This window comes from Capricornis sumatraensis, chromosome 1 (assembly GCF_032405125.1).
Source record: "Capricornis sumatraensis isolate serow.1 chromosome 1, serow.2, whole genome shotgun sequence".
Taxonomy (NCBI): domain Eukaryota; kingdom Metazoa; phylum Chordata; class Mammalia; order Artiodactyla; family Bovidae; genus Capricornis; species Capricornis sumatraensis.
The window spans coordinates 39,973,236-39,987,992 of record NC_091069.1 but is presented as its reverse complement, the minus strand read 5'-3'; the positions used below and the strand labels follow the sequence as shown (position 1 = coordinate 39,987,992).

The following is a 14,757-nucleotide window of genomic DNA, read 5'->3' as shown; positions in this document are numbered from 1 at the left end:
ATAAGGCACAATTGAGGTACAGGTTTGACACTTGCGAACCAGTGCTATACTCAGCAGACCAACACAATTCCAAAAGTTGAGGAGCCACTGTCATGACAAATTATGCCCTGAAATGGTATTGAGAGGACGGCAGAAAAAAGAGCCAAGAGTGAACCAAAAAATAAATACTAAAAAGGAAACTGGAAAGAAGAGGGAAATAATGATCTGGAAGGAAAAAAATACCCTATGGGAAGTTTAAAATATTTTTGAAAGATCAAGAAACACTAACTTTCCAGAAGATAAACTTAAAAGCTAAAAGAGCATTTCCCAAATTCTGACTGTAGCTCAAGAAAAAAAAAGCTCGAGGGGGGTACGGGAGAGGACGCACCACAGAGGGGAAAAGAACTATTTGGAAGTCAGATCATTCTCCTATACACTACATAAACAAGACTAGGTCTTTGTTCCTCAAAACGTATCCTTTATAAATACAGGTAAAAAAAACACTCGACAAAGATCTTCAAGATCTGGACCCTCGGGTAAAATACATCTATAAGGAAGCTGTATTAAGGCACTAAAGCACAATTCATAACTCCAAAAGATTATGCCAAAAAAAAAGAGAGAGAGAGAGTACTATGTACTATGAATGGCTCTGATATAACTTGTTTTTGTAGCAGTCTGGAAAAACCTAAGTTTTGACTTTGAAGGCCAAAATCGTCTCAAAGCTGCCTCCCAAATTGGCAAGGAAAAACCTCCTCCACGTATCAAAATCACTAATCATTTCTTAAGTCTGCTCCTAATCTGAATTTTAAGGACACTAATAGGTGCACTTAGGGCTTCCCAGATGGCTCAGTGGTAAAAAAAAAAAAAAAAAAATTCGCCTGCCAATTTAGAAGACGAGGGTTCGATCCCTGGGTTGGGAAGAGTCTCCTGGAGAACGGAATGGCAACCCCACTCCAGTATCCTTGCCGTGAAAATCCCATGAACAGAGGAGCCTGGTGGGCTACAATCCATGAGGTCGCAGAGTCCGACACGACTGAGCACACACACAATAGGTGCACTTAATCATTTGTCCTATTTTTTAAATAAAAGCTGACTTACTTGACTACTGTCACTTTCTTCTCCCACAATCACACTAAACTGATCTCGAGTTGCAGTCCACACAATTTCTCTCTTCACTCACCCACCACACTATTTTGAAATACTTAAATTCTACATACAAGGTGAAATACAATACAATTAAAAACTGCAAGACATTACTCAACGCCTAGCAATCAGTCGGAATAATCTTCGGACAACTGTTCAAAAACTTTTAGAAATAGCCTAACGACCAAATCACCTGTTCGGATATCTGATCTAGATGAAAAAGCACTGCAAACTTTTTCTACTCTGCATGCAATTCTTGATTACAAAGAGAAAACTCCACGGGCTAGCCGGAGCTAGAGAACCGGTAGGGTAACAGGCTAAAAGGGCGTCGTTGATTTCTTGGCTACAGTGACAGAGGCGGGAGACACACCCCTAGCGTCGGTCGGAAACACTACAGCAGTGAGTTCTACCTAGGGATTAATGTGAGGGTAAGGAAAGACAAATTTAAATCGCCATGATTCAAAAACAACCAGCACCGGAGAGACTCACCAAGGTAACAAAGAAAACGAGAAACCCTTGGCAATCAGTAAGCACTAAAAACAAGTATCCCCGTTTATCACAATCCGAGCTACACTGTGTTCATGAATCGACACCTTGGACCTTTCCGGTTCGCCACTGCAGAGAGAAAACCAGCAGCGAAGAAGGAAAAAAAAAAAAAAAAGCCTCATAAGGTTGCAAACAGCAGTGAAATAAACACTAACGGGAGAGGGGGGAAGTAAGTGGCAGGATTCCTGCCAAGACTCTCTGCTTCAAAATAGAGTGGGAGTGGGAGAGAGAGCGGCCCTGGAGAGAAAGTGGGTCTTATATAAAGAGCCATTGGCCACCTATGATTGCCGTAGGATTCCGGAATCTCCCCGAACTTGAGAGTGAGTGTGGGGCTGAGAGGGGGGCTCCACGTGGAGGAGGGTCCGGAGAGAGGGAAAGCGGGCCGATCAGGGGACAGTACCGGGCGCACGGCCGGGGTGGCTGGGGGTCGAGGCCCGGGCGGAATCCCAGAGGCGCGAGGGGGGAGGGGGCGGAGGGGCTCCCCGCGGAGGCCCGGGGGCGGGCGCGGGGGCCCCGCCGGGCTGTCAATCCGCCGCCCGTCGCCCCCGGGCCGCTGGGGCTTTCTCGGGTCTCTCGAATTTTCCACCGGGGGAAGCCGCCCGGGGGAGTCGGGGCTCGCCCCCGCCCCTGCCCCTGGAAGCGGCGGGCGGGGAGCGATGGTGCGTGGGGAAGCCGAGAGCTCACCATTTTGCTTGGCGGTCGGCGACTCGCTCGCACAGAGAAGAGTGTCGGCGCTCTGACGGTCTCCCGCAGGAAGCAGTGGCGGCGGCGGCGGCGGCCCAGCTACGCTCGGCTGGGGCGGCTGCGGCCCTCGGGACGCCCGTGGGGGAAGGGGGGGGTGCAGGCTGGGGGAGGGCAAGCGGCGCCGCGGGGAGCGCACCGGCCGGGGTGACTGGACACGCGGGAGCTGGCGGGGAGAAGAGAAATTAAGGTCGAGATTCAGAGACGGAGAGCGCGGGAGGAGACACGGCGAGAAGTGGAGAGAGACAGAGCAGGGAGGGAGGCGGGGGAGAAGGGGGCCAAGCGGCTCGGGGGCTGCAGCCTCGCACTCGCGCTCGCGCCCGCACCAGAGCCGTGACGGACTCACTGCAGTGGCTCGCACTGACCCGCAACCTCAAGGCACGAAAAAGGGGGAGGGCAGGAGAGGGAGGGGAAAGCGGAGCGCAGCGGCGCGCGGGGCGGAGGGCGGGGGCGCGCGCGGAGCCGGCGGCGGGGGCGGGGCTTCCGCGAGCGCCGCACATCCGGGAACCCGCGCACCCGCGCACCCGCTCGGCGGCGGCTGCGGCGGCGCTCTGGCGAGCTCTGGTTGGGGAGCGCGGAGCGCGCCGGCCGCCCCCTGCGTGCAAAGCGGGGGGAGCGCGGGGGCGGGGGCGCGGACGTCAGTGACGTCGCGTGGTGGAGCCCTTCCTGTCATGTGGCTGGAGGCGGGCGGGGTGGAGGGGGTGAAGAGGGGGAAGGCTGAGCCGAGAGGGGGAAACGAGGAAATACGAGGGTTCCCTGTGAGGGAGGAAGTGCGAGGGGTGCGCGAGCCTGGGCAGAGGGGGCCTTGGGCCCGGGAGTGAAAACCTCGTAGGAGAGGAGGAACAGATGAGCGGCCTTAAGGTCGGAACACCCAGACTCTTCACCAAAAAGAGGCCAACCCCAGCCCTGGGGCTGGAGGGAATCAGTTTGCGCCTGAAGACAGGTATCTTTGCATCAGTGTGATGGCTTGGATGCCCCACAGAATGCATGTCGCGTCTAGACACTTGTCACCCAGGTGCAGCGCCCGCAGGCCCACACACGTATATAGGTTGGCAGTCAGGAGCCGGGTTGGGAAGACAGGAGGAGGCTTGCAGAGTCAACAGAACAGACGATAGAGAGGCTGCCGCGAAGCCCTTCGCACCCAGCTCTGGATTTTCCTGAAACCCGCCAGGCGACCTTTTTGACGCGGCAGTGTTTTGGTGAAGGGTTGAAAGACCGATTGCCCACTTGTCCCTTTAGTAGGGCTGTATTCACTTTGGTGGTAATTACTGTTCTCAGAAAATTGGGACTACGGTGGGACGTGGAGTCCAGAAAAGCCTGGGAGGAAAGTTATGTTCGGGGGGGGGGGGGGGGAAGCTGCCAGGAGAGGTGTGATTAAGGATAATGATGGAAGCATTTTGCAACAGTTTTAACCAGTTACTCCTTTTCAGCTCTTGATAATCTCGTGTGTGTATGTGGGTGGGTGTGTGTGAGAGAGAGAGAGGTTTACTGAGTGGTCAGAAACTCCTAGTGAACAAATTGTTTTCAACAGTTTTATTAAAAGCTATAGTATTTTTAAAGGCAGCCTGCTAAAGCTCCTTATGTGGGTTTTCTTAACGCGCTAATCATTTTTCTATGTGATAAACATTCATCATTTGTAATAGAAACTCAGTGATGTGCCGTAGAGATGTGCAACTAACCATTCGTCCCTTCCTCTTCTTTAAAAACTATTTTGTTTCCGTTTCAGTGTAAATAAGGAAAAGTAACTGATGACAAGCTGTATCACATAGCGAATGTATGGAGGAAAGGCCGAGAAATGACCCTTTCTTCCACCGTTTAATCTGTTAAGTCTTGACTTAGATATGTTGCTATTTAGATTGTAATATGTATTCCAAAACAGAGGGAAATCCCTAAGGTATATTGTCATTTATGTTTGCTAGGTATATTTTTTAATTAGTTTTTCATCATAAAATTAAGCTCACTTTTTAAAAGAACAGTATTTTAAAAATTCCTCCCCCTCAACTCCACGTCTTAGAGATCATCACTGTAACTGCATTTGTGTGTCCCTCGGATACGTTTAGTGAAAATGAAATTATCATTTTGACTGAGGATTAAATACTGAGAAGGAATTTGAGCTATATGGGATACTATAGATTCAAAGTAACCCGTAATTTTGTCATGATTTGTACCAATGCAGACTATAATCATTCAGCAAATATCTGTTGTGAACTTAAATCAGGAATTTAAGGGTTCAGAGCTGTGAAAGATTGGCTAGCCTTTGTGACTAACAAGAAACACAAGGCCAGTTCACTTGTTTCTTGGCATCATGCAAATTTACCGGAATTCACCACTTACATTCTCCCAGTTTTGTATACACTGCATAATATACAAACTGGTAGCATCTCTGACTCTGAAACCGATTATTCTGAATTCATTAAGAGAGGTAAATCCAAAATGCACCTTTATCATCCAGGTTTTTCCCCTGAGGTCAAAATGGAAAGTATGGTAATCAGTCTTCTCTCTGTCTTTTTACTAAGGGAGCAAGTACCTAGTGGTCCTGCCAAAAACACACAAGGCAAAGGACGTATCTAATAAGTGGATTATTATTTCCTAGAAAACTTAGCATGTAAAAGATGATTGTTGGGGAGCATTATGGAGGTAAGTCAGAGGGAGAAACACTTAAGACAGAGATACCAGTTATAGGAATGGTAACAGCTAGCACGAGAAGTATCAATAGTGGAGAAAAGGAAGGGATCAATAGGAAAAACATGGAGTAAAAATGGACTAACTATGCAATTTAACCAATGTAGGGAATAAGAAGAGGGAAAATAAAAGATGACCATTATACTTTGTTTGGTGACAGCAAATAGTGATACCATTGAGAGAAACAGAGAAGTCTGGAGAAGTTTGATTGCTGAGTGGAAAAAGATGAGTTTGGATTTTAAAATGCTAAATCTGAGTTGCTGGTGAGATATCCTTGTGGAAGCACCCAAGGAAAAAGAAGCTGGAACTGCAGGGTAGAAAGGAGGAGAGATGTGGGAATCATCTCAAAAAAAAAAAATCAAAATTGAAAACTTCAAGTGTCCCCTTATTTAGACACAAGAAAAAGAAGGGACCCCAAGGTCATAATAAAGCTAAGTAGAAATTTGTTTTGAGGTTTTAAGAAAAAGAGTAATGCTTGTAGTCATATTTGACTGCACAACAGCTTTAGACTTCAGTGTCTCTGTAATTATCTTTCTGAAGTTAGCTATGTCACAGGTAATTTTATCAAGGTCATTGTGATATACAGAAATCTACATCATGATAAAGGTCTGATTGTGGTCATTTCCTTATATATCAAATATAAGAGTGGTAGAAGAGCTGAATTAGCATTTCTATAGTTGTTTAAGGCATTCCTGTGCAATATTACCCCAAAATATGCACTGTCATTCATGATTATGTTGAATGACAATGTGGTCAACATAAAGTTAAACGATTTAACTTTTATACTTACTTAACTTTATACTCGTACATGGAAAGAAAATGCCAATTGAAAAAGAATCAAAACAACTTGTAAATAATGTCTGTTCCTTTTTAGTACACATCTGTTAACACAGAGGAAACATCTACCTCCCCTCCTAAATAAAACCATACATGTCCCAGCTCAAGAAGCCAAGATTTAAGAATATTTTGCACCTTTCTGCCATCCAGTTTCATATAAAATTCTCTTTGCTGTGAGCACCAAGGTTGCATGGGGAAAAAATCGCTTTCCTTCCTCGAATCTCTTTTTATACCAAGAAGAAAGCAGGGATGCCAGGTAGGCCCCTGCTCCATGGTATGGTTGAAGAAGGATTCCTTGGCACCTGAGTTGGCAGGGAAGTGGCTAGTTCCCTTCTTGCTAAGCAGCAAAAGTAGGAACCAAGGATTCCAAGTTCTATCTTGGAAATTCATTTCTCCATAGAAACAATTTTACAAAGAATTCTGTAAACAATGACCTTCCTACAAAAGCCTACTTATATTATAATGTAGCTGAAACTGTATTTGCTATTAAAAACACAAGATAGAAATCAATGCTCTTAAAATATATATAGTTTTAAGAATTAATGAATTTGGAAGAAAAGTGCTGGGTGGATTTTTTTTCTTTTAATTCTACACGTAACTATTTTTAAAACTATGGAATTGTATGGAACTTTTTGAATTAACGTAAGAGAATTAATAATATTGAGTGTGTTCAAAATAAAATCTGTAATTTACTTTTCAGATGAAACGCAGGTTAGAAATATTCCTTAATTAGGAAAGTTTCCAAAACTTATTCATTAAATCGGCTATATAAATTACTTTTGTATGATATACAGGACCAAAAAGGAAAGGGGGGGTGAAGGAACTTCCTGAGATTGATTCCTGAACATCTTAAATCCACATCTAATTCCATTTGTTGAAGGAAAAATTCAGTGTTTTTGAAGGCAATGTATTAACACCTTTTACATGATGAGCTTTATTATATTTCTAAACTGATTATTTTTCTATATGATAAATACATTATAATTAAGTATGTACATTATAATTAATTATCTGCATAAGTATAACAGTTGAAACCATGCAAGAAAGGTCAGAAATCAGCATAGAAACAACCGGGCAAGACCCAGGGCAAAATCAAGGTAACATCTACATTTAAGTGGCTAAAAGAGAAAGTAATGACAGAAACAAAAATGAACTAGACAGAAGGGCAGGAGATCCAGCACAGATGCTCAGGAAGCCAAAAGTCAGGGTTTCAGGAGAAAGGAGTGGTCCAGCAGTGTTGTCAAAGAGGGCCAAGTCAGATGGAGTAGCACAGGCTGCTGGTTTACATTCATATGTATCCACTGAGATGTCCTAGAGTGTATCTTAAAATAGTCTTTCTGAGTTAGAATTCTCATTTCTTTGGTCCTTGCACATAAAAATGAGAACCAAGGAAAAGCTGTTAGAGTATTTGCATTTTACCAGTTTACAAGAGTATTTACCTTACAGCATTTACCTAAATAGTATTTACTCTAAGCGTATCAGAAAAAAAAATGATTGAAATGAAAAACAGATATAACACTAGAGAAGACTTGTTTGTCATACTTGTTGACTCATATATATATTTACACACTCACATTATCCACGTGTGCTTCACAGAAGGCTGTGTGTAACACTCAAGTGAGACCCTAGTTCTAATCCTATCTCTGACTACAGTCCACTTCTATGAATTATGAGTTTTCCATTTATGAATTTTGGATAGTTGTTTAAACCTAAGTTTGTGCTGTGTAGTTTGGTAGCCTCCAGCCACTTATGGCTGTTTACATTTAAATTAATTAAAATTGAGTAAAATTAAGATTCAGTTCTTCTGTCTCATTAGCTACATTTCAAGTGGTTGATAGCTGTATACCTTGTGGCTACCATATTGACCACCACAAAAGTACTATTGAACAGCTCTCTATTAAACAAGTCCTTTACCTGAGAATATGCATCACCAACCGCTAACATGTTTGTTTGTTATGAGGGTAAGCAAATTTCAAATACAACAAGTTAATTGAAACTAGTTTAGATGCCCTTGGCATTTGAACAAACAAGTAATAGACACTAAAAAAACCGAAATGTATATTGGAACAAATGAGAATGGACAAATCTCAAGGAAAAAAAAAACCCTGCGTGTGTGAATATATTAGAAAGAGAGACTGAAAAATTAAAAACATTTAAAGTTTATTGTCAGTACTTTTACTAAAATGCATGTATTCTATATTAAAATGTTTAATATTGCTTTTTCAATATCTATATTGCAATAAATATACTAAAATTTTTAAATTTATAAAAATATTTTTAACAACTGCATAGAACTAATAGTTAATATACTTTGTTTTCACTAAAGAGTTTTATTTATTACTATAATCTGGTTTCTGTATTTTACCCACAGCATTAATACAGATTTCACATAGCATTCAGGATACTATAGAGAAGTTTTAAAATGCAAAGAGAATGTGTAAGAGATAAAGTATTAAGCCTGTCATCTCACAAAGATTCCTAAGAGATCTTTAATAAATAAGGGATCAGGGTTTCAGTTTTATATTCCATCTAAAAATAACATTCCTTAGTGCTGAATCAGGAGTTTGAGCATGCAGCAAACTGAATCCACTTCTTTCAATCATCAGGGGTTTTCTCAGTGAACTTTCAAGATAGACCTTGGCTTCCAAAGGAAAGGAAATGAGTAAAGTAGCAAAAAAAAAAAAATTGATTTGACATAAAATATCCATTCATTGACTTAACCCATCTGATATATGAAAAGGTATGCACAGCAGGATCAGACTGACCCTAAGAAAAGGGAACAATATTTTGTAGATTATAACTACAGGCACTAGGAATTAATTGTTTATAAGATGGCAGATCTCAGAGGTCCCCCTGACTTCTCTGGGGAGTGAAGAGGCAATGCAATGCCATTACAGTGCCATTAAGAGAAAGCCATACCCTCATGATACGGTAAGCCATAAACTGGTGCTTAGTTTAGCCTGGCATTTTCTAGATGGGTGTGTGCAGAGGAACACTGAAGCTCAGTATTAGGCATTTGTAACCGGTCCTTCACTGCCATTGTTTCCACTAGAGGGAACTACTCTGAATGTCTCACTTTTGAGGAAGCCTGGTTCTCTCTTTTGTCTGACTCTGGACACTGGGTGATCGTTTAATGATATAAATGGAAGAGCTTAATTCTAAAGGGCCCTTGGAGGAAAACCACTGGATCAGTAACAAGGTTATGGAAAATGTTTTACATACAGAAAATTATAAAACAAGAAAATAATCTGTAATTATGTCAGCAAGAGATAATCATTGTTTATATTTGGATGTGTATCCAACCTTTTTTCTATGTATATATAATATATATAATTATAAATATATAATGTATATTAAAATATATATGTGTATAATTGGGATCTACTGTCTTATAATTTTCTACTTAATATTTTGGAAATGTTTCTCCCATCTGTACATACTCTTCAAGAATATGATTTTCAGTGTATATGTGTTCAGTAATGTTAATGTATGCCATAATTTATTTAACTAAGAATCTCCTATAACTTAATTTTTATTTGGTGGTTTTCAGTTTTTCCTGTTACATTATATATTAAACACTTCTGTAAAATCTTTGTGCACATTTCTGATTTTTTTTTAGGATACATTCATAGTAGTGGAGTTATAGAACCAAAGGGTATAAACATTTTAAAGGCTTTATATTGTATGTATATATCTATAGATAGAGAGAGACAGAGAGAGACTCCAATTACTCTCAAGAAATTTTGTAGATTTCCCACCAGCAATGCACATTTCTCAACAGCAGTATAAACTGTGTATTGGTATTTCTTCTAAATGTAGATTAAAAAAGAAAACTGGCACCTCATCATAATTTGTATTTCTTGGTTTACTAGTAATATTGAACATTTTTCTTAAATTTTGATCTTTTAACTCAACTGCTGAGAATATATTCCTGTGACTTAACTGTTGATTGATCACTTTTCTTGGGGAAATTGGTCATTTTTAGTGATTTATAAAAACTTTTTGTATGTGAAGGATATAATCCCCTTACCATGTTTTAACTAGGTTTGTGGCATTTTTAAAGATTATTTTCCCATTCTGAATATGGGAGGGAAATAACATATGAATGATAACACCTTTAATATATAAATATCTTCTAGTTAATTAAGAACTTTTTTCATATAATTAATCTATCTCTCTTATGCAAAACATTATAAAGTATATATTCAATGGTTAGATTGGAAGGTAGACTAGTAAATTACCAACCACTCTTTACTTACAGAGAATAGGTTAATTAATGCTGACTTAACAGTAGGTACTTACTCTGTTTTCTGTTGGATAGCAAATTCAATTCATTCAAAATTTTGTTTGACCTTAACTTATTTCTCAATCATATTCTTCAATGAAGAGGAAAGTAGCATATGAAAATATTGCATCAAAGACACGTAATGAACTATATATACAACCAAAAACTGAAATCTTCAGAGGCTGAAAACAACTGAAAATATCTTCTGAAAATGGCAATGATCTTGGGTCAACTGTATTATTTTGTCTTATGTATCAGTTGCACACATAGCCTATACAATGTATATGGTTATAAAATGTATATGTGAGATACACATCGCTTTATGTTTTTTCTCTATCAAGTACACACACTACTCAAAACATTTTACAAAAATTTATATCACATTTTTTTTTCTTTCCATGGTATCCTAAGTAAGATAAATGGCAGAAGATTAAACCAGCCTTTTATTTGTACATATAGATAAATGCAAGAGAGTTCCTCTACATTTACAATTCTATGACTACGTGAAAACAATTTGCTTCAACAAAAGTAACAGCATAACTAAAAACAGTCATAAGCCCAAGATCCATTCTGGGTTGTTAATTCTCATTCTGTTTTTCTGTTGGAATGAGTTCCTTGTACAATATTTTAAATTAGAAATATCTTCTTTAAAAAAAAAAGAATTGACTAGTTATACCAGTTTTTCTTGTAATGATTAAAATTATCATAGAAATTTGTTTTTGTGGGGTAAACTGGTTGGAACCAAATTTGAATTTTTCACTAGCATATTCTCTATAATGCTGTTCTTCCAGAAAACGTAAGAGTAACCAAAAGGCATATTTTAAAGAAATATACTTGTGCAAATAAAACATACAGTATTGTAAATTAATAATATTTAAAAAAATATATTCAAGATTGTATCACTAAAATAAATGAGTATGCTTTTTAAAAGTAATTTCCTCCTTTGAAAAGAATTTATAAACATGTATGAGATACATAATATTTATAATACTGTAAATAGAACTTGTTCTATAAAATTAGGAAATTGCACCAGTGCTGAAGTTCTCAAGGTCACAGCAGGAAGTTGCAATGTAGATTTATTTTATGCATTTTGTCAGATTGGGGAAGTCGATTGTATTTCTAAGAAGGTGTTTTCATTAAAAAGTTGTATTTTTGAGTAAGGCTGAAATGTTTGGTAAATAAATTTCATCCAGTGAATTCTGTGTTTTCTGTGATTCTAAAGAGCATCTTCAGGTCATCATAAAATACTAACCACTCTGCATGACAAATCAAAAGGAAGAGAAATGCTAGCATACAGCAGACAACCTTTGCCCAGAAGCAATAGAGTTTCAGGGTCCATTCTACCTTAGACACAAATTTTGTCGATGATTGTGTTTAGTTAGTCTCAACTTGCTTTTTCCATTGTTTTTCTTAAATAGCTGCTCATATTAGTTCCGAGGCACCACTATAATTATTAATTACTTCTTCTAAGCGAAGACTCTCATTCACTATCAAAGCATTTACAATTAATAGGACTTGTATCCTTTTCCAGTGTCAGCATCAGTAACCTTGGACATACAGTTTGCCTAGAAACAAAAGGACTCTGCAAAGAGCAATGGGGAACAGTGAAGAGTGACACAATGAGGAAACAGTAGAGCCTCTGGTCCAGCACAACAATTGCACTCAGGTCCACCCAGAAATCCACATTCTAACTATACTCTTCCGATCACCACCGCTCTTTTCTTGCTCCTACACTAATCTCAAGCTCTGAGCTTTGATATCCTCATTTTATACTCTCTTCTAACCCACACTCAGTCCCTAGGGCCCCTTGTTTCATTTTATAGGCTTCTATAAAACACTAAAATTAGCAATTAGAATGTATCCACCCAAGAGCCAAAGGATGGTGTTTTTGCAGAAAGCAGGTTACAGAAAGTAATTGATTGCAATGTCTAAATGCTGGGTAAATACTTGGCTATGACTGAATAGAACCTCCTGTCTGTGATGCAGTTGAATAAACTGCAAAGTAAGAGCACAACCTACCAGGATACATTTTAATCTGCTATTCACTACCAAACAATCTTGACACTGTGAAAGAAAGGCTTTCTTCTAAGAGGGCAATCTGGAACCCTATGGTCCTTTTAAACTGTGACTATATGTCTCATTTGTACCTTTTCTAAGTTCTGTAGCAATACAAGAAACTCTCCTTGATATAGGATAAAGGATGAAATGAAAACTTTTTGTATAGTCATAGTCATTTTAAGTTAGCTAAATATGTGCATGTTCAAGATCTGATTAGTAACGGATATTTTCAGTGTGGAAGAAAACCTCATTAATCCTGGACACCAGAGATGTTGAAATTCATTGTTTGCCTTTAGAAGATGCTTTGAGAAAAAGACTGGCCTTTGAAGGATGAAGACAAAGTGATCCTGGTACTCCAAATGTGGGTGTTTAAGAGAAAGAACTTAGGGGGCTGAGATCAAGAGAGTGGGCTCAGCAGAACCAAATCAACCAGTGGTTGAAATGCACATGTTCTTGTGATAGAGTAAATAGGCAAGGGCTGCAGGATGTTTACACAGTGGTGGGTGGAAGGATTAGGCACTATAAACACTAGTTTAAGAACTTTGAACCCCAACAGAGTGCTCCAGTATTGGCTATTGGAGAAGCAAGGAGGGATCTGAGCTTGGCTGGTTAGCAGGGCATAGAGAATCATAGGTATTACTGGAGGAAGCATGGGGATGGGTATGAACAATTCATAAAGATTCAAATTTAAGCACTTTGAAACTCATATTTTTAAAATCTTTTTAGTTGACTGAAAATTATTTCATGCATCTAAGAAGAGTAGAGATTAAATGCTGGGCCTGGAAGTAGAACTCAGATCTGCGTGATTCCAAACTCAAGCTTTTCACCACTGTTATACTGCTGTTTGGTGTATAACCATGGTGTATTCCTGTGTGACTGTGTGTGTGTGTGTGTGTGTGTGTATATACACATGCATCATTTTTATATATCTGATTTTCTTTTTAAAATAGGATCTAAATGCTAGAAAGAGTGTCGTCAAGAAAAGAAAACCTTCCATTGTTGGTGGAAATGTAAATTGGTACAATCACTATGGAGAACAGTATGGAGGTTCCTGAAAAAACTAGAAATAGAACTACCATATGATACAGCAAGCCCACTCCTGGACATGTATCTGGAGAAAACCATAATCCAAAAGGATACATGCACTGCAGTATTCATTGCAGGACTGTTTACAATAGTCAAGACAAGGAAATAACCTAAATATCCATCAACCAATGAATAAAGAAGATGTGATATATATATATATACATATTTGTGTGTGTGTGTATGTTAGTCACTCAGTTGTGTCCCGTTCTTTGTGACCCCATGGTCTGTAGCCCACCAGGTTCGTCTGTCCATGGCATTTTCCAGCAAGAATACTGGAGTGGGTTGAAACTATTTTACAGGGACTCTTCCCAACATGGGGACTAAACCTGTGTCTCCTGCATTAGTAGCAGATTCTTTACCACTGAGCTAACAGGGAAGCCTGCATACACACATACATGGAGTGGGGGAGGGGCGGGGAAGGAGAGAGAAAGAGAGTGGAATATTACTCAGCCATGAAAAAGAATGAAATAATGCTGTTTGCAGCAACATTGATGGACCTAGAAGCTGTCATACTAGTGAAATTAGAGAAAAATATATGATATTGCTTATATGTGGAATAAAAAAAAATAGTGCAAGTGAACTTATTTACAAAACAGAAATAGAGTTAAAGATGCAGAAAACAAATTTCCCTTCTTCAAGGGAAGAAGCTTCTCAAGGGAGCTTCTTTACCATTTGAACCACCAACTTATGGTTACCAGCGGGGAAAGGGGGTGCTAAATTGGGAGATTAGGATTGACATATATATATATACACACACTACTTTATATAATATAGGTAACTAATAAGGACCTACTATATAGCACAGGGAATTCTACTCAGTACTCTGTAATGACCTATATGGGAAAAGAATCTAAAATTAGTGGAGATATATATATATATATATATATATATATATATATATATATATAGTGATATGCGAGTGAGTGAGTGAAGTCACTCAGTCGTGCCTGACTCTTTGCAACCCCGTGGACTGTAGCCTACCAGGCTCCTCCATCCATGGGATTCTCCAGGCAAGAATATATATAGTGTATATATTCTTATATGGGCTTCCCTGGTGGCTCAGAGGTTAAAGCGTCTGCCTGGAATGCAGGAGACCCGGGTTCAATCCCTGGGTCGGGAAGATCCCCTGGAGAAGGAAATGGCAACTCACTCCAGTACTCTTGCCTGGAGAATCCCATGGAGGGAGGAGCCTGGTAGGCTACAGTCCATGGGGTCGCAAAGAGTCGGACATGACTGAGCGACAAACTACTAAACTACAAACTACTATATATATATATACACACACACTACTATAAGAATTAAAAATAAAATAGAATCATGCTGTTTTGTAACTACTTCCTTTACCAACTCTTTTCTTTTAACTTTTTATTGTATTTTGGGGTATAGCTGTTAACAGGCTT

General features: G+C 39.6%; 1 protein-coding gene and 1 non-coding gene across 2 annotated transcripts in view; one reads left to right on the top strand and one right to left on the bottom strand.

The window, feature by feature from the left end:
* PPP3R1 (protein phosphatase 3 regulatory subunit B, alpha) overlaps window positions 1-2,606 on the bottom strand; it is a 65,249-nt gene extending 62,643 nt beyond the window's left edge. The window contains exon 1 of the mRNA XM_068971504.1: window positions 2,353-2,606. Coding sequence (XP_068827605.1) covers window positions 2,353-2,355 — 3 coding nt within the window. The 5' untranslated portion in view covers window positions 2,356-2,606. The remainder of the gene's footprint in view (window positions 1-2,352) is intronic.
* An 11,799-nt stretch (window positions 2,607-14,405) lies between these two features.
* On the top strand, window positions 14,406-14,477 carry TRNAS-GGA (transfer RNA serine (anticodon GGA)). The gene has a single exon. It is a non-coding gene; the product is annotated as a tRNA-Ser (tRNA).
* The last annotated feature ends 280 nt before the right edge of the window (window positions 14,478-14,757 follow it).